The following is a 17990-nucleotide window of genomic DNA, read 5'->3' on the forward strand; positions in this document are numbered from 1 at the left end:
CCCCCCGTGCGCTGCCTGCTCTGGGTGGGCGCTCACTTGGCATCCCTGGGAAATCAGTAAAACACGCTCCCTTTGCCTGCATGCCAGCAGACGGCACGGAGAGGGGACACGGTGCATGGGGAAGCCTAATTTTTGGTGGTCAATGGAAGCCCTCAGCAGCCCTGGGCTTGTGGGATGCCCACGGCGCCTGCTGGCACAGCCCCAGCCCGGGCACAGGACCGCACAAGGAGACGACGAGGCAGCAGCCTGCAGCACGCTCCCGCCACGGCCAAGGAAAAATTTATTGATGGAAAGTCCATCCACACACAAAGCAAAGCCCCGGGATCACCTGATGGTGGGGAGCGCAGGGAAGCAGGGCCAGGATTATGCAGCCCCAGGTGGCACCAGCCCCGGTCTCAGTGGTGACAAACAACCGCAGCCAGGGTCCCTTCCCTGGAGAGATGCACCAATTCAACCCAAACTGGGATTTTTGCCTCTTAGGGCTTAAGGTCAGAAGACGGGAGAGCCCAACCTGCGTACTCAGCCCAGATAACCCCTTGCTGGACTGAAGACCCCAGTTCCCAGCTGATTCAGGAGAGGACTGGTGCCCCGTGCTCCTTTCTGGCTGTGATGCCCAAAGACATTTTTTGCTGGTCTGGCCCCTGGTGGCTCCTGGCCAGCATGGTTTGGGCACGGCCAGTCCCTGCAGCCCTCCTCTGCTCATGGCAGGGGAGCAGCAGAGGAGCAATAAATGATGGGGGGAGGCTGCCATCCCCGGCTAACCAGGTCTGCAAAGCTGTGCTCGGGGGGCGAGCTGGAGCAGAGAGAGGTTTGTGCTGCTGGTTAAAGTTTTAAATTCATTGCAATCTGATGAAATCCCTTTCCCCCGTCCCGCGGCACCCTGTGGAACTGTGTGACCTGAGATAAGGACAAGGAAAAAAAACCCTAAACAGGCTTCAAAATCTACTGGAAACCAAAAACCAAAGCAGCCAGGAGCAGGAGGAAACCCATCACAGTCAGGAGAGAAGGGCAGGGGCTGGAGAAGCCGTCAGGGACTCGCATTCTCGTGGGCGTCAGGGTCCAGTCCCACTGGGTGAGGACGGCCTGGCGTGCCCCCTCCCAGCCCCCAGGACCCCCCAGTCAGTAACTCGTAGGGAGTGCAGGGGCCAAAGAAAATGCTGAGGGCCGGCCGGGGGTCTCTGCAGAGCAGCCCCAGCAGGCTGGGCTTGGCGCCATGAAGGAGGCGAGCTTGTCCATGCAGACCAGGCAACCAGTTTTGAGGACTTCATCAAAGGACAGACGGAACCTTAAGGAATTGAAGAAGAAAAAGAGGTGGGGGGAGGACTGGTGACAACAGGGATGAGGCGAACTGGAGGTCAGATGCTCTGCATCTGCATTGTGACTGCATCCAGATGCAACTGGGTTCCTCTTAGGAGAGGACTGGGCGTACATGCAGTGGGAACCTGGGTCTGTCTTGGCCCAAATCCTGCCTGTGACACGGCACGTGTAAAGCGATGCTGGCTCTGGTACACATCTCTCACGTGCATCCGTCGGTCTTTCACTTCATCACCCACAACTTGCATCTTCCCCCCCTCCCCCTCCACCTTAGTGGGCCTTTTCTAAAAGACTTTGTCAAACCACTGGTGTTTTTTTTTAAAAAAAACTATTTTTCCCTTTGCTCTCTGCAGAAGTCATGTGCAGCGTGAGAAAGGCAGCAACCTCTAGTTTCCCCTCACATTCATTTCCACCAAATATTGCAAAAATGCCTGGCGAATTGGAAAATTGCGCCCAGTTCGCTTTGTCTGCAGAATTCATGGCTTCACATCCCATCTTCAGTGGGCTGAAAAAAGCCATGGCTGTTCAGCTTTGTATTGCACCGCAATTTTTCTGCGCAATTCTGCATTTCCCTCTTTTATACCTTTTCTGCTATAGCCATCTAGGGGGACCAGGGATTAATATATCGCCCAGTTTCCTTGATTTATCTCATTCATTTCCTAATAATTCTTAGCCCCTGATTCGACCCTTTGCCTGCCCATGAACTATGTGCCGATGTGCTGAGACACTGATTCACAGTGATTCGGATCCCTGTGCTGAGAGGTGAGACAATTTGTATGTACACCTTGGGTTTTCTCCCCCCACCCCGCCCCCAACCTTGCTGAATTACTTTGCATTTATTACCATTAATTTCTCTGCCATTTTATCTCTCAAGTCCCTGGGGACTCTGTCACGCTTCCCCAGCTCCCAAGCAAGCTTTAGTCTCAACTACCCTGAATTAATTTGTTCCTGTCATCAACAGGCAAAACATCAGCATCGAATCAAAGGTGACGTTGGCTCAGCGCAAGCAAATAAAGGGGTGGCTGGATCTGGGCATCCCCCCTGACCCCGCTGCCTCCGCTGTACGTGCAGAGAGCAGCCACAGATTGTCAGCCTGTGTGTTGCTGCCCCCCTGCCCCGAATTCCAGGGGCTTTTCAATCCACTGAAAAAAAAACTTTGGGGCTCTGGGGAATGGCTTACCATCGCACTTGGTTTTTCTTCTTCTCATTGACTTCCTTCTCCGTGACAGACTGAGGAGGCAACCGGCACAAGCCTAGAAGAGAGAAGGCAGCATCCTGTGGAGTTTAACTCCTTGGGGGGGAGACACCTGAGAACTCATTCAGTGATGCAAAACGTGGGAAGCCCTTCTCCAGGAGGGCAGGAAAACCTCATTGCTTGGATTTAGCTTGGTGGCGGCAATTCCGCCAGAGACCAGCCCTCCGCTGCGGTACAAATTCACCTGCACTTTTTCCTGCTCTTACAAATTTGTGCTGTCAGGGCACAGGCAGATGATGAGGGGTGAGATGGGCTGTTCAAGCCCCAGAGAGGATCATCCCAAAGGGAAACCCGGGAGTTCCCCCACCTCTGTGGAAGAGCCTTGATGCAGCACTCCACACCAGCCCAGTTTTTATTTAAAAAAAAACAAAAACAAACCCAAACCAACAACAAAAAACACAAGTAGATTTCTTTCCTCACCCCAATAGTTACAGATAATTTATCTTGTGGGGCAACAGGACTCTTGTACTCTGGTAGTCATGGTGGACAAACCACCCTGTCCCCTAAAGACCAGTGAATTCTGCCAGGTTGGATCCACCACCGTATTTTAAAGACGACTTTTATCTGCGCATCCAGGTTTACATATCCATCTCTGCTCTCTGACTTCTAAAATATTTGAGAGAGAAAATAGTGTCTTGAATAAACTAGTTCAAGATGGTGGTTTGGAGGCTCAGGTGCACGAGCACACATCAGCTGAGTCACAGTAAGTCTCAGCTTGCAGCAGGTGGGGTACAAAGCATTAGCTTAAAAGCATCAGCTTAACGGGGAAAAAAAAGTGATTTAAGGTAGATGTCATGAACTTGCACATAGTTTGGACCAATCACGCGCTCATGTTGCTGTAGCTCAGCTGAAGTGAAATAACTTGGGAAGTCGGAGCCCTAGAAATGCTCACTTGTCCACTTTGAAGTGAGCTTCGGGGTCCCCAAGGACTGAAATCCCTCTTGGGGCATGGAGAGGACAAGACATGCCCAGTTTGAACTGTTTTGGTACATGGGAGAGCTCACGGTAGCTCTCCTACCTTTGAAGACACGGGTCACCCGGCGTGCTTGCATCTCCGTCACAGGCATGATGGCTCCGAATGGCTTGATCAGCCCAAGGATGGCCAGGGTGGGCCTCGGCAGGTGGGTTGGGAACATGTATTTGTAGAGGGACGTGTGCTTGTTTTCCACTTTGACAACTGCTTCTTCTAGGAACAGGAAGGAGATGTTGTAGCCTGTGCAGTAGACGATGATATCGGTGGATTCCTCCTCAGGGCAATTGTGGAAGACAACAGAGTTGTCCTTGAACTCCTTCACGCCTGGCTTTATGGTGATCCTCCCTGTCAGGATGTAGCTTGGAAGGTCATTGTTCAGCACAGGCTCGCGCACCAAGCAGCTGTGGAGAGTCGAGGGGCTCTGAGCGTTGGAGACCACGAACAAGCCCAGCTGGTGCCCCTGCTCCTCCTCCCCAGGATCTCCAGCCCCATGACCTGCTGGTGTCATTTGCTCCAAACAGCCCTACCTCCTCTCTCTCCCAACACTGACATATCGCTGTCCCACAGCCTGTGCGACTGGTGGGCATCTCCTGCCTGCTTCCTCCATTTGCTCAATTACTCTTTAAACCATCTCTTTTCAGAGCTGATCCATGCTTTAAGCCTCCCCCCCTCCTCTTTTCCCAGGAAGCCTCATGAGGAAAAATCCTCTGATCCTTTCCAGGCTTTTCCAGCATGCTCCATCTCGCACCACCTGAGGGGGCTACAGGTTATCTTCTCCCACCGGGCTACAAACTCCCCGCTGGAGATGACCCCATTCTGGGTGCTGTTTGCTGCATTGATTGGTGTTTGTTGCTGGAGATCTCCCCCCTGCCCGCAGCACAAGCCCTGTGACACCGCACGGGATGGGAGCCACCAAGGAGTACCTCTTCTCTGGTTGGAGGCCATAGTTTTCATGCTTGAACCACTGGTTCACCCTGTAGTTAATTAACCCCCGTGAAAGGGGTCCAGGGAGGCTGTTTCTGATCAAACTTATAAGGCGAGTGTTGAAAACCGTGTCCCATGGGTAACCGTGGTCAAACACGCGGCTGAGCACTCAGGGGCCTCGGCCAGTGCAAACTGTCACCTGGGAGAGAGCAGGGAATCAACGAGTTGGGCGATGAATTTGATGCTTTGCCTTTATACAGTAACCCCAGAGGCACGCGGTGCAGACATCTACACAATGAAAAAGCAGCAGCAGCACCTTTAAGATCTCCTGGCAGCTGGAGATGGAGGTGGAAGAGGAGAGAAGAGAACAACTAGCTTTCTTTCAGGGTAGGTTTTTGACCAAGAAACACAGGTTCAGAAACACTGTTTGTACCCCACGCAGGGTGATCACTGGAGTAGGGTCAGTTTAGATGAGACATTAGGAAGAAGTTCTTTACACTGAGGGTGGTGAGACACTGGCCCAGGTTGCCCAGAGAGGTGGTGGAGGCCCCATCCCTGGAGACATTCAAGGCCAGGCTTGATGAGGCTCTGAGCAACCTGATCTAGTTGAAGATGTCCCTGCACACTGCAGGGGTGTTGGACTAGATGGCCTTTAGAGGTCCCTTCCAACCCAACACAGTCTATCATTCTATGATCCCAGCTTGCTCTCCCTATGGTGATGGCAAACCGAGCTATTGCCCCCAGCATCACCCTCTCAGCACCCCTGGGGTGGCTGGGTGGTGGTACCTTCATGGCTACATGGCTGGCCTCCACCGCGATGTCCACTCCCAAGTTGCCCATGCTGACTACAAGGACATGCTTCCCCTGAAACATGTCGGGAAGCTTGTACTGCCGGCTGTGGAAGTACTGGCCTTGAAACTTCTCAATGCCTTGGGGAAAAAAGAAACAAAACTTTTAATTACTTGAGCATTTGTGGGGGCTTTTTTGGGAGAATTGGCATAGAAACAATCCAGATATCAAGGGCAAGGAAGTGCAATCAGTGGCCACTAGGGACTTAGGGAGGTCCAGCCCTCCATCCCACGCACACAGATTTGGTGTTTCCTCTCCAAAATGGGGTTTCAGACGTGCTTGCATGGCAGTGAGCAGGGACACATGTGCTGGGTGGGACTTGGATGATGGTTACGTGCAAGAGCTGTGCTGGTACAGTCTGAGGATTCAGCCTCTACAAGATGGGGATGCGGAGGTTCAGAAAAGCCTGCAGACCTCCTGTCCTACAAGCAGCTTCAGAAGCCCTTGATAACACTGATGACAAGGCAATCCTCTCTATGCTGAGAACTGGGGAGACTCATCACAGCTGTGATGAATACATCCCTCTCAAAGATGACGGAGCTTCAGTGAGAGGACCTTGTCTCCTCCCACATACTGTGCGGGCAGCTTCTCTGAGGTTAAACCATCCTACCTGGGAAGTTTGCTCCGCAAAAACAAGGCTGCTGAAGCAGGAGGAGCTATTGCTGTTCACACCAGGAGGTTTGAAAATCAGAAGCAAGAAAAGGAAGGAAGCATTTTCCCTGAGGAGCCACTAATCCTTCTTCTCCCCCCAGCCCCTGGAAGCAGGTAACTGCAGGCAGCCTCGTACCGTACCAGGAAAACGGTGCAGGGGGAGGGACGGCTCGGAGAAATTGCCGCTGCAAACCCTAACAGCATCGAAGACGTGCGATGTCTGCTTCCCATCTGCCTCTAACCACATCCCACCGGCCCATGGTGGCAAAGCCGGGGCGTTTTCGGATGCTGACAACAGTGGTCTGAAACATGGGAGCCAAGCGGAGTGACTGGCGGTGCCCGGCACGCACAGGAAGCAGGGCAGTGCCAGGGTGCCCATCACTCACCCCAAACCTGGTGTGGTCCCAGAGGCCGAAGTGCTCGACATAGTGCCGGAGGTAGTCCAGGAGCCGGGCGTTGGGCAGGAACACCGGGGAATCCTCAGGGTAGGGGAAGTCAGAGAACACCGACATCTCCTTTGAGGTGTTGCTGATGACTGAGGGGTAGAGGCTTGGCCTGCCAGCCTCCATGTGCTCCTGGCATCACAGGGTACATCAGCCCTGCACCCCAGGGTGGGGACTGTCCCCCGCCGCTCCCCTTCCCCTGGTCTCAGGGAGCGCATCTGGGAGAGCTCAGCATCCAGCAAGTTCTTGCGTCCCTTCCCCAACCCACCAGTTTGACCCACTCCCCATCCTGCAAAGCCGCAGCTCCCACGGGAAGGGGAGACGGGCACCGCCAGCTCACCGTGTAGCGCCGGAGCACCCCCGATGTCCCGGCTCTGCTTGAAGCAGGTGGGCTTCAGCCCTTCATCCAGGCAGCACTTGGTGGTGGTCAGCCCACTGACGCCCACACCCACCACCACCACTCTCATCCCTGCTGTCTCCGCCGGGGACCTGGGCTGCGAACGGGGCTTAACCTGGGAGAAACCCCACAGACAGTCACCACAGTCTCAGGGAGCAGCTGCCGGCACATCCTCTATAGGGGATTTGTCTGTATGCCACCCCCAAACCTTGCATTCCCTTTACCGCATTCTGGGCTCTTAATTTGCGAGTTAGATTAAATTACTGTAAATATTAATTTTCTCTATTTTTTTTTTTTTAATTAAATTAAATCCATCCACTTTCACAGCGTGCTCGCCAGGCTGCTTTCAAAAACCCTGCAGTTGCCCTGGAAACTCGCTTTGAAAGCAGGGAGTTAAGCCACACATCGCTGACAGTTTTTATTTACAAGCTGTGTTTAAACTATCCCTCCGTATCAGTCTTGCAAATAGTTGTATTTTGCCTTTGGAGATCTGCCCCTGGCTTTCTTTGAAAGACACTCACTGGGACTATTCAGCCTCTGCCTTGCTGACTGGGTCCCGTCCCCTGTCCCTGGGGAAGATGACATGGCCACCGACGCCGATGGAGCGGCTGCAGGTATAGCACACCTCAGCTTTAGGGATGCTTTTGCGTCTGTTTGCCAAAGCCGCCCTGCTGGGGAGATCTAGCCTGGACAGACAGACTTGCAGGGCTGCAAACGGCTCGGCCCCAGGGCTCAAAATGCAGCAGCCCCCGGGTAAATATCCAGCTCTATGAAGACCCGAACCCTTCTAGATACTGCTGGGTGATGAAATAAGGGATGGTGGCTACATGCCGTCGCTTGGGCTGGACATTGCTGGAGCAGGGGCCATGACACAGGTGCCCCGGGGGGCTGTTGCCACCCTGGTTTCACCCCAGCGCCGGTGGGGACCACCCTGCCCAGCTGAGTTATTCAGCCGGCGTAGCGGGACGGCACCACGGCTGGGTGGCACCAGCCCCTCTATCCCAAGAAGCGCTTTCAGCTTCCACCAGATGCAGGGGATGGTGTATTCACCAGGAAAAAAAAAAAAAAACAAACCAAAAAGGAGACTTCAGTAGAAAAATCGGGTCGGGCACAGTTTTTTCTATAAAACACCAAATTCCCCCTGAACAATTTCAATTTTCAGTAGGAAGGCAGCACCTAATGAATACCCTGCTTTCCAAGGCTGGAATGAAAATTGGACTTTTTCCTTTTTAAAGGAAGAAAGCGCCAGCATAAGCTGCTCATTGTTTCACTGTTTTGGGTGAGTGGTTTTTGTTTTGGTTTGGTTTTTTTTGCATGGTGGGAGTTAACTTATATCACAAATACCTCCCACCTACGGATGCTATTTAATTCCCTACCTTTTTCAGAGAAGCCAGAAATAACATCCAGGAGACACTGTCTCAGCTACCCCGTGCCTGCTTCTGCCACAGCTTCCACATTGTCCCTGCAAGTATTCTCAAGCCATGGGCAGGGGAGGGATGGAAAGGCTTCGTAGCCCCCTCCAGAGACATGGACCTCCCGGCCTCGGCCGCCCATGCTCCGTCTCACCGTCGCTGTGGGGAGAGTCCCTCCTGCTCCGGATTTATAGGCGAGACTCAGCGCTTTGGCAGAGGCAGGGGAGGATGCGTGGCTTCCCAGACCCCCCTACCCACCACCCCTCAAAAACCCAGCACGGCCACGCCACTCCCAGGGCGGTTGCACAACCCAAGTTTGCAATGGGAGGAGAGGCTGGAGTCACTGGCTGCCATGCAGAGCGAGCTGGACGGTCCAGGTGATGGTCCCCTAAAGGAGAGATGGAGTGGGATGGGATAAGACCAGAGCGGTCCAGACGTGTCCCCTGCAAAGAGGGCTCTGTGTGTGGGTGGGTAGGAGGGTGGCTTCAGCTGCGGGATGTTTTCACTTGCTTCTTGGCTGCCGACCAAAAGGGAGCCAAAGCGGCCGACAGGCAGCAGGGTTTCAGCAGGACTTTGGACCCAGGGCACCTTCCCAAAAAGAAAAAAAAAGAAAACCAAAACCAAAAAAAAAAAACAGAGCTGGTTTTGCAGTCACTGGTCACGGAGGCTGGGAGGCTGTCATGCCATCAGCCACACGTGCAGCCACCTGCACTGGTGGCGGGCGGGAAGCTCCCCGCGCAAACTGGGAGAGCGTGAAATGGCCACAAACACCAGCACAGCAAGGCCCTAAACATGAAGAAAGTGGAAACGCTAGCTGAAATATCAATGCAGGGCATAGCACCTATCCAGGTATCTCCCCAGGGTAAGCGATCTCAAATTTGCTCTCAGCTCTTTAAGCTGTTTGACTAACCAAGGGAGGGGGAGCAAAACCCATCCGAGGTCTGCAGACCAGAGGGTGGTAAATAAAACAGCTCCACCCGACAGAGACACCTGCTCAGAGCCTGTGTTCAAAGCTCCAGAGGCGCGAGATGGGCTGGTAGCTGGGACTTGAAACTAGAAGTGGAAATAGGACGCGCATTGGTAACGAGGAAGGTAGGCAGCCATAGGAAAAGCCTGCTGAGCTTTGTGGAGGATCCAGGCACTTGAACGAAATATATTCGGTTCGTGGAGGGACAGGACTCACCACCCCAGTGCTGGGGCACTGTCAGGAGCATGGCAGCTTGGGCTGTCACCCATCTGCAGCACCCACGAGGGGACATCAGCCTTTTTGGGCTTCCCCTGCCTCAGGATTTCCCACTGCTTCTGCCCCAATGCCCGGTTCCTGGGTTTGTCCCCATCGAGGTCTGGGACCGGCTGTGCCAGCCGCACTCCGGTACAGCTCTGCAAGCGGCAGCCGAGAACGACACGCTCGCAGGGGCGCTGGGGTCTGCGAAATCAAATTTCAGATCAAAATTCAGATTTTCCTCTCCCAGGCCTAGTGGGACGCAGTTGCCGAGGTGAATGGGCAACAAGCCTCACGCATCTTTGACGCTGTTGGGGTTTGCACGGGCTGCATCTCACAGCCCTCCCTCCCACCAGAGGCACAAAGCTTTGCACCTGCAAAGACGCTTGCCAGCAGTCAGCTAAAAAACATAGGAAATCCATGAAGACAAATATTTTGTTCTTTATCTGCTCCTGCTTTTCCGCGTTTCCCAGCAGGCATCCAAGTGACTCGCAGTTAGAGGGTCACTGTGGCAGCTTCCCAGTGTGATAGTGCTTTTTGCGAGGGCAGTTCAGGGAAGCTTTCTAAAAGAATAAGTTGTATTTTGGCACAGATGAGCTACTGGCATGGAAATGGAGCCAGATGCCTTTGCTGCAGCTGCTTATAGCAGTGGCGGCTCTGACTATCCCTGATGAGGAATCTGGTCTGGAGGTGCAGGAGAAGATGTAGCGAGTGGTACCACATGAGTCTAGGTTAGAAACGCCTCAAAAGCCCCAGCACCCTGGGATTAAAACTCACACTCCTGTGAGTGTGATCCTGTGATCTGCCACAGGGTTGGAAGGGACCTCTGGAGATCATCCAGTCCAACCCCCTGCCAGAGCAGGGTCACCCAGAGCAGGTGGCACAGGAACGCGTCCAGGCGGGTTTGGAATGTCTCCAGAGACGGAGACTCCACCACCTCTCTGGGCAGCCTGTGCCAGGGCTCTGCCACCCTCAAAGGAAAGAAGTTCCTCCTCACGTTGAGATGGAACTTCCTATGGTCAAGTTTGTGCCCGTTATCCCTTGTCCTGTCCCTGGGCACCACTGAGAAGAGCCTGGCCCCATCCTCCTGACACCCACCCTTTCAGTGTTTGTAAGTGTTGGTAAGATCCCCCCTCAGTTGTCTCTTTTCCAGACTGAGAAGACCCAAATCCCTCGGGCCCTTCTTCATGAGAGAGGTGTTCCAGGTCTGCAGTGTACCGCTCCACAAGTACCCCTGGGATGGTCTGGGTCAGGTATGCAGAACAAAGTCTTAGTGGAGATGGACAGTATGATAGCAGGGAGGTAATTACAGTAATTATGCACATGCACACCCATGCCCAGGGCGCTGAAAAGCCCTTGGAAACACACAGGGAAATTTTGGTTGCTTTACTCACCTCTGCTGCTGGCATGACAGAAGAGGGCATCCTGGTCCCTGTGCTCTGCCATCCCCTGCCGGCAGGGACACCCGGGACCCATCTCTACAGGCATAGTCTGTGCAGAGCAGAGAGGAACAAGCACATCACGAGGGTTTATTACATTCTCAAGGCTAAAAAAACAACACCTTCATGGCCTGGTGTTCAAGCAGAGCATCCACTGGTAGCCTTGGGTAAGTGCCCCCAAAATTTTTGTCCTTGTGAAGACAGGAGCAGACACAGCCACAGAGGTCCCCGTCCCCCTTTCTGAGCCAGCAGGATCTGCTGCCACCCTGTCGGGAAGGAAAGGGGGGACCCCGCCATCACACACACAAACTGCTGGGGAAAATGGGCTTTCTCTGGGGGACGGGGAGGGCACAAAATTTGGGGAACTATTTTACCACCTTCCCTCTGCCCAGCCCAGGACACCGAGCGGCTGGGTTTATCCACATCCTCATATGCTGGGTCACAAGCCTCCTTAGATACTGGGGGTGTATCGGTCATGAGGGACCATGGGGAGGGCCAGGAGCAGCAAATAACTGGTGGTGGCTCAGGAGGAGCACTGGGAATGGGGATGCTCATGCACCTGCCCGCCGGTGAGTCCCTTCTCCCCTTGAGGAGCAAAGTTCCCTGGCACTGTGACACAAGCCGGGGCTCTGCAACGGGCCTTTTATCCTTAAAATAGAAGGAAGGAGAAACTTGATGTATCCATTTAGCCTTAATCAGCTGGGAAAGTCACCTTCTCTGCAAAACTCCGGCGCCAGTTTTATCATCTCTGTTTTAAATAACACTTTAAGCCAAGGAGGGGCAAATCAATGTACAGACAAGTCTTAGCACAGCCCGCTTTGCTGTTTTCTAGGCTTGTGTCAGCAGCTTTTGGCGTGTGTCAGGGTGAAGGGGGACAGGAAGAAGAGAAAAAAGCGGAGTTTCTTGTTAAGCCAGTCTCTAAGCAAAGCAGGGTGCTCACCATCAAGCAGCCGTTGACACCACACACACTCAGGAGCTGACAGGAAGCTCGGGGGCTCATCCGTGAAACACTTAATTTTCCCCTCTCCGGTATTATTGCTGTCCCCCCTTAACTGACGAGAAGTCTTTAATCACCATTTCTTTACTGCACAGAGAGGTGAGGCTGCCCCGATGGCGGCTGTTGCCTCCTACTGCTTCCCACAATGCTGTGGGATATGGCCATCCATGGGTGAAGAGACCCTGCAAGCAGCTGCTGGTGGGAAAATAAATTCCCTTTCCCCCCCCCTCCGCCAAATCCAGAGCCTGGATTTTGGCTCTGAAAAAAATTGCTTATGCTTTGGCCCCAACGCCAAAAGGACAATTTCCTGCTTAAAACAACGACGACAAAACTGCCACCCCAAGCATCAGGGGCCATTTTCCTACTGACTTTACTATTTCCAGCACATAGAGGACACTGAAGCACTGCAGCCAGCAGCAGCAAACACTGGCAAGGCACTTTATTTCTTTGTAATTCAATATCTTAAACTCTTCCTGAAACCTCAGAGGAGGCATCACTGTTCAGGAGACCCAGAGGATGTGGAGGAACAGACACGGGCTGTAGCAGGTTCGGTGGGAGAGGAATTTGCTTGCTGGGCAAGGAGGTGTCTGCATAGAAGGCACAAGTGCTGTAGTCCGAACATACTTGGCAGAGTTTAGCCTGATTTAGTAATAAGTCACTGTGTTTTCCAAGCGCGTAACCTGCAGAATTTGTCAAGAAGCACCTGCTTGTTAAACCTGTTGCCTCCTATTGCATTAAAGAAGCCGTAAGAGCTGCAGTTTTAAAGTTCTTGGGTTTTGGAGGTTTTAAGATGTACATTTAAGAGATTCCCCAGATGATGACTCAGAAATCTTCCCAAGAACAACCCTGATGGACAAATACACCCTCCTTTGCTCACCATACCTTCCTACCAAGACTCAAAGCGGATAAACATGTACAGTCCAAGCTCCGTGGGAGACATACCCAAATAACACGCGGCACTAGGAAGAGCTTCAGACCCTCCTCATTGCTTCTGAGCCAAACCTCAGGGGTTTGGGGTCTCTCTCGTTTATTTCACAGGTAATAAAACATAACTACTGAAGAGACCGTCAGAGCAAGCAGGCATTACAGTTAAGGTAACCCGTAAGCAAATAATCATAAGGAAGAACTGCCTGGAAAGCACATGGTTGAGACACGCACACCCCGACCAGAAGGCGCCTTCCCACCACCACCAGGTGAAGTCAGGCATCAGCCTTTGAGTGTTTGCAAAAATTCAGTTGGCGCATTTGACCCCTTTCTGTAAATATTGACGGCACTTCCAGGCCAGGCAGTTTAAATGCTTTCAGTTCCTGCCCTCTCTAGCGGAGGTGTTGCCTATGGCTGACATTCCTGTCCCCCGGCACAGGGATGGAGCAGCACTACTCATTCAGGCAGAGGCATGCTCCTGCATCACCCCAGCCCCCTACCTAGGAGCACTTTTGTGCTTTTACTCCAGAAATTAGGGTTTTTTTTAAAAGGACAAAATCCCCAACACTAAGTAAGGTGCCATTTTTAGACCACTCAGAAGTACCTTGCTGAAGAGCCAGCACAAGCACTGTGGAGCTGCATTAGTTCACATCAGCTGGCAAATCATCTTCCATCTCTGATAGCCTCACCAGAACCCAGGAGACAGGATGGGAAGGGACCTGAGGAACATCCAAGCCATCTTCTCCTTCAAAAGCAGCTCTAACTGACCTTTACCACCTTGTTTCCTTCAGCTGTTCTAAAAACCTCTGGTGATGGAGACTCCAGCACCTCCCACACAACTTCGTGTTTGCTTTTGGAGTGGCTGTCAAGTTTTCTCTTATCTCCATACCAGGGACAAGCTCGTAGCTGACATTTGGAGATAATTGAGGACATTTTTCAGCACCACTCCTCCATCAGTTTAAATGGGAACTTTCCAGATTAAATTGATAGAGGATCTCTGACTGGCTCTTGTCTTGGCTTGCTAATTGGTCTGAGAGGCTGCTAAGCACTCACAGGTGGTCCTGGGGCCTTGGGGTGGCTCAGCACCACTGCCTGGTGTTTCCAATTTATATTCTGGAGCTGATTTTGTATGAGGAAATTCTTCTGCAGGGGTCAGAGTATTGGATTATTTCTCTGAGAGCTTCAGCCAGCTGATGAGATCAGGGTTAGGAGGAGTTGGACCACGGTGGCCAAGGCAGCCAGACAGCAAATAAGCAAATGGGCTGAAGGTATGAGAGGGTGGGTGGCAGGAGGAGAAACAACAGCACAGAGAGGTGCATCAAGGAGACGTGATGCTGCTGGGGGAGCTTGTGAGCCAAGATCTGCCCCTTTTGTCCCCCCAGCTGGAAGGGGAAGGAACATGTTGACCTTGGGAGGTGGAAAGAGGTTGGGACCTCCAGTTTAACCTATACAACACAGAATGGGAACAGGAGTGGTGACAAGTGGAATAACCTGGCAATAGCTGCTCCTAATGAATATCTTGATCTGAATCAGACCTGGGACAGGCAAATCCTAAGACCAGCCACCCCCTACCTGCCTTTTCTAAAGCAATACCGGCTCCCCAGTGCTTCCTCCTGGCAGCCCAGTCCTCACCCCTGCTGAAGGACTCCCGTGGTTTTGTTCAGGTTGCAAAATATGTAATCAGTTCCACAGTATAACAACAGCAAAACCTTTTTTGTCTGGAAGGATTAGTGTCCAGAGAGTAAATAATGAGTTGGGGTCAGGACTGGAGAAAAGACTTCTCTCCTGTCCTGTCTTCCCAGGGATCAACTCCTCTGTTCCCTGCGCTCAGAAATACCTGTAGTGTGGGACCAGGCCATATTTACCTGCTTGTAACATGTCAATGAGAAAACACAACAAATTTCATGATAGACCCTCTGCTCTGGAGGGGTCCACCTTCTCCTTGGCCTCTGGGCAGAGCCCCACCTCCATGTCCAACCCCAAATTCCCTGGACCAAATGCCAAAATGGTCTTCCCTTCGCATCCCTTGGGGGTCTCGTGGAAATATCGGCCTTTGAACATCTCGACATCTGCAAGGAGAAGAGATGGATGGAGCATCCAGGACTCCAGGAGCCTTGAACTGTAATATTCAGCAGGACTTTGGGTACAAACTAAAACCCTAAGGTGCTGGGACCCAGACTTGAGTGGTGGTGACATTGCAGGTTGTATATATTTGGCTGGGGAACAGAGGAAAGGTGGGTGAAGCCAGGGCGGAGCTTAGGGGTCCATTCTGTTGCTTGCTTCAGGACCAGTGCATCACAGATTAGCCTTCGCCTGAGCTCAGACGCTTCATGAGAAACACATCTATCCATCCTTGAAAAAAAAGGTGATATGATACTGCTTTGGTAAAGAATACAGCAAATGTAAGCTTTCAGGAAAGCACGTAAATGGCCTGTAGAAACTATTGAAACATTGCCTTGCTGCTGCTGAGACGGCAGAAATGGGAGACGCTGTTTGCTAAGTATTGCAAAAGAGCCACCTTATTTTTTGGCAGACATTTAAAGATGGCTACAGGAAGCGAGCTGGGAACGTGGGCTCCTCCCTGACAACGCTCCCGCAAAAACGCAGCATCACACGGTGATGAGACCAGCTCGGAAACACCTCACTCCCCACTGCCTTCCTCTCCTCCAGATGAAGACCCCAAGCTCAGAAACCATCTCCCACGCCATGCACAGCACTCGCACAGCACTGCTGCTGCCAAATGGCAGGGACGCGCATGGAAAAAAAGCTGGGATTACCAACAGCCTTTTTTGCAGTAAACCCAGATGGCAACCCCTGCCCTGCACAACGGGTGGGATTTTGCCAGCATCTCCGACAATGGGCTGCGGCAGGGATTTAGCTGGTGGGCAAGCTGGGAAGCAGCTAGAACGGTCTCGTTTCACGGCTGCCCCTTCAGGACAGGTGGGCTTTTCTGGAGAAGCGTGCAAGCAGCGTAGTAACCCATCTGGGGACCACGGGTCTGCATCGCCCACCTCCTGCACTGGCTCCCAGTAACAGCTGCACAGTCTCCAGGAATATTGTCAGGTCTGGGCTTTACCAATGAAACCAGAAACACAAGCGCAAACAGCTGGGATATATTTTATTTTTTTCAAAGGTCTAAGCCTCGTTTTGTGAGGCGTAAGGGAGGAATAATCCGGCAGTGGTGAAACATCCATCTCGTGCCGCGTGGCATCGGTGTCAACAGCCAAGAACAGCTGCCGTAGCCCGGCTGCAGCCCCGTGGCGCTGGATGCAGCACCCAGGTGTTGGAAGGGGACACTGTCCAAACATTTGGGCTGTTCCTCTGCTTTTCCCCACACCATACGGGATGGTCTCTTTCCAACCCTCATAGCGAACCTCCATTTGCTTCCAGCCAAGGACAGGCTGAAGGCTTTGGTTTCGGTCCCTCCAGTGGGGTGTAGGCTGGGACCCAGCCACAAGCAGCCCTGGCTGGCTGTGGACAGGCCAGCTGCCTCCGCGGGTTCCACCTTACAGCTACTTGGCTGGTATTATTCTGGAAATAACTTGCCCATCTGGTACATATGCAGCTTGTTAACCCTGCTCCTAGACACATGCCTGTAGCAGCACTCTATAAACAGCTCCTACCTCGGATGGACTCCAGCAGGACATATGGATGTATATGGCAACAACACCCCAACCATCACAGCATCAAAAAAGGCCAGTTCCTTCTTCTCACTAGTTTTGGCAGCAACAGCCCACTGGCGAGTGGTTGAGAAGTCCTGGAATTTATTTTTTGTATCCTGCTGACTGTGATCATAAAGGAAACCACAGAAAATGCATCAATACATGGGTCCTGCATGATGCCAATGTGAAACAGGCAGATCTGGGTGCTCCGTTGTGCTTCCCATCCTCACTTGCCTTAAAATAGCGAAGCCAGCTGTGAGTAATCGGTCATCTCAGGCCCTCCTGGCTTGTCCCCCTTGAATTGGTGGGGGTTTTCTGGGAAACAAGCATTTACTGACCCACATTAGGGACAGAGCGCCCAGCCCCAATGGGGAGCAGGCACCCCGTGGCGCCGATGCTGTTGCCTCCCACCATTTCAGCGAGCTCTGGGACAGGGGAGCCATCAGGACCACCTGGTGAACTGGTCTTTGGTAGGCGGAACACTTGCTCCAGCAAAACAAAAATAATGGTCATGGTATTTGGTCTGTCTTCACCCAGCAGCTGGCCTTGGTGTTGGCATCCCTAAGGCACCCAGCAGTAACAGCATCATGAAATGCTGGCTGAAATTCTGGCTTTTTGGAGCAAGGCGGTAATGGGTGAAAGTATCAGGAGCGGTTACTGCTTATGGATGTGTAAAATTAATTGTTTGAACAGCAGAGGAAGGTGGAAGCTGGCGTAAAAGGAAACATGGGACGCATCTCTGCTCTGCAAAGGACTGCCCCGCGGGGCCCTCGTTTGGAGGGACACTGTGGGGTTTGGGGGTTTGACCCCAGGGTGGGTTTGCACACGTGAGAACAGCCGCAGAACAGAGGAATTAATAAGTTAATAAATAGCAGCCGGGTATAGCTTCCCCGTGACCCAGCGGCCAGCAGTAACGCCTGGTAACCTGCGCAGGGAAGAGCAGCGCAGCCACCATGCTCTCAGTGGCACAGACACAGCGCAGGCCGTGACCTCATATCTGATAATGATGAGGTCCTTCTACCCATTTTGCAGATGTATGCCAGCCCCAGAGAGCCCTTGTGACAGCCTGGCCCGTGTCCCTTTATTGACCGCAGCTGAGGAAGGGGGCTGCCCTGCCAGCGCCCAATGAACCCTCCTCATTCCTTCCCTGGCATCCTCTCCGCTCACCTGGTTGGCAGCCCAACACCTCCCCAGTGCATCCCACAGCTCCCAGGACCTCTTCTCTCCGCTGTCCTTTCTTTCGCAGAGCCTTGTACCTTGGCTTTCCAAAGGCAAGGGCTCCTGGCACCCATGGCATTCAGCTGGGGTCCTGCCAGCACCCTGCAGCTCAGCATGAGGCAAGCAGTGACGTCCCCCACCCCCACAGGCTGTGTCCTATCCAGTTAACGAGGCTGCCATCATCAGCTAGAAAGAAATATCACACTGATAAACCACACGCAGCTCATTAATTGCAAGTGAAATTTAAAAAAAGCAACTGATGAGATGATGACACTGTATTTTTCTTTGCGTTTGTTTCCGAGATAGTCAG

The 17990-nt window shown here is 52.7% G+C and overlaps 1 protein-coding gene across 1 annotated transcript; it reads right to left on the reverse strand.

The window, feature by feature from the left end:
- Positions 1-942: 942 nt before the first annotated feature.
- On the reverse strand, positions 943-6876 carry LOC134519636 (flavin-containing monooxygenase 1-like). Its single transcript, XM_063344063.1, is given in 12 exon segments — positions 943-1125; positions 1127-1215; positions 1218-1285; positions 2495-2567; positions 3588-3943; positions 4466-4665; positions 5253-5395; positions 6108-6205; positions 6207-6268; positions 6353-6541; positions 6750-6764; positions 6766-6876. Coding segments are annotated over 12 exon segments (1587 nt in total).
- Positions 6877-17990: the final 11114 nt, after the last annotated feature.

This window comes from Chroicocephalus ridibundus, chromosome 8 (genome assembly GCF_963924245.1).
Source record: "Chroicocephalus ridibundus chromosome 8, bChrRid1.1, whole genome shotgun sequence".
Taxonomy (NCBI): domain Eukaryota; kingdom Metazoa; phylum Chordata; class Aves; order Charadriiformes; family Laridae; genus Chroicocephalus; species Chroicocephalus ridibundus.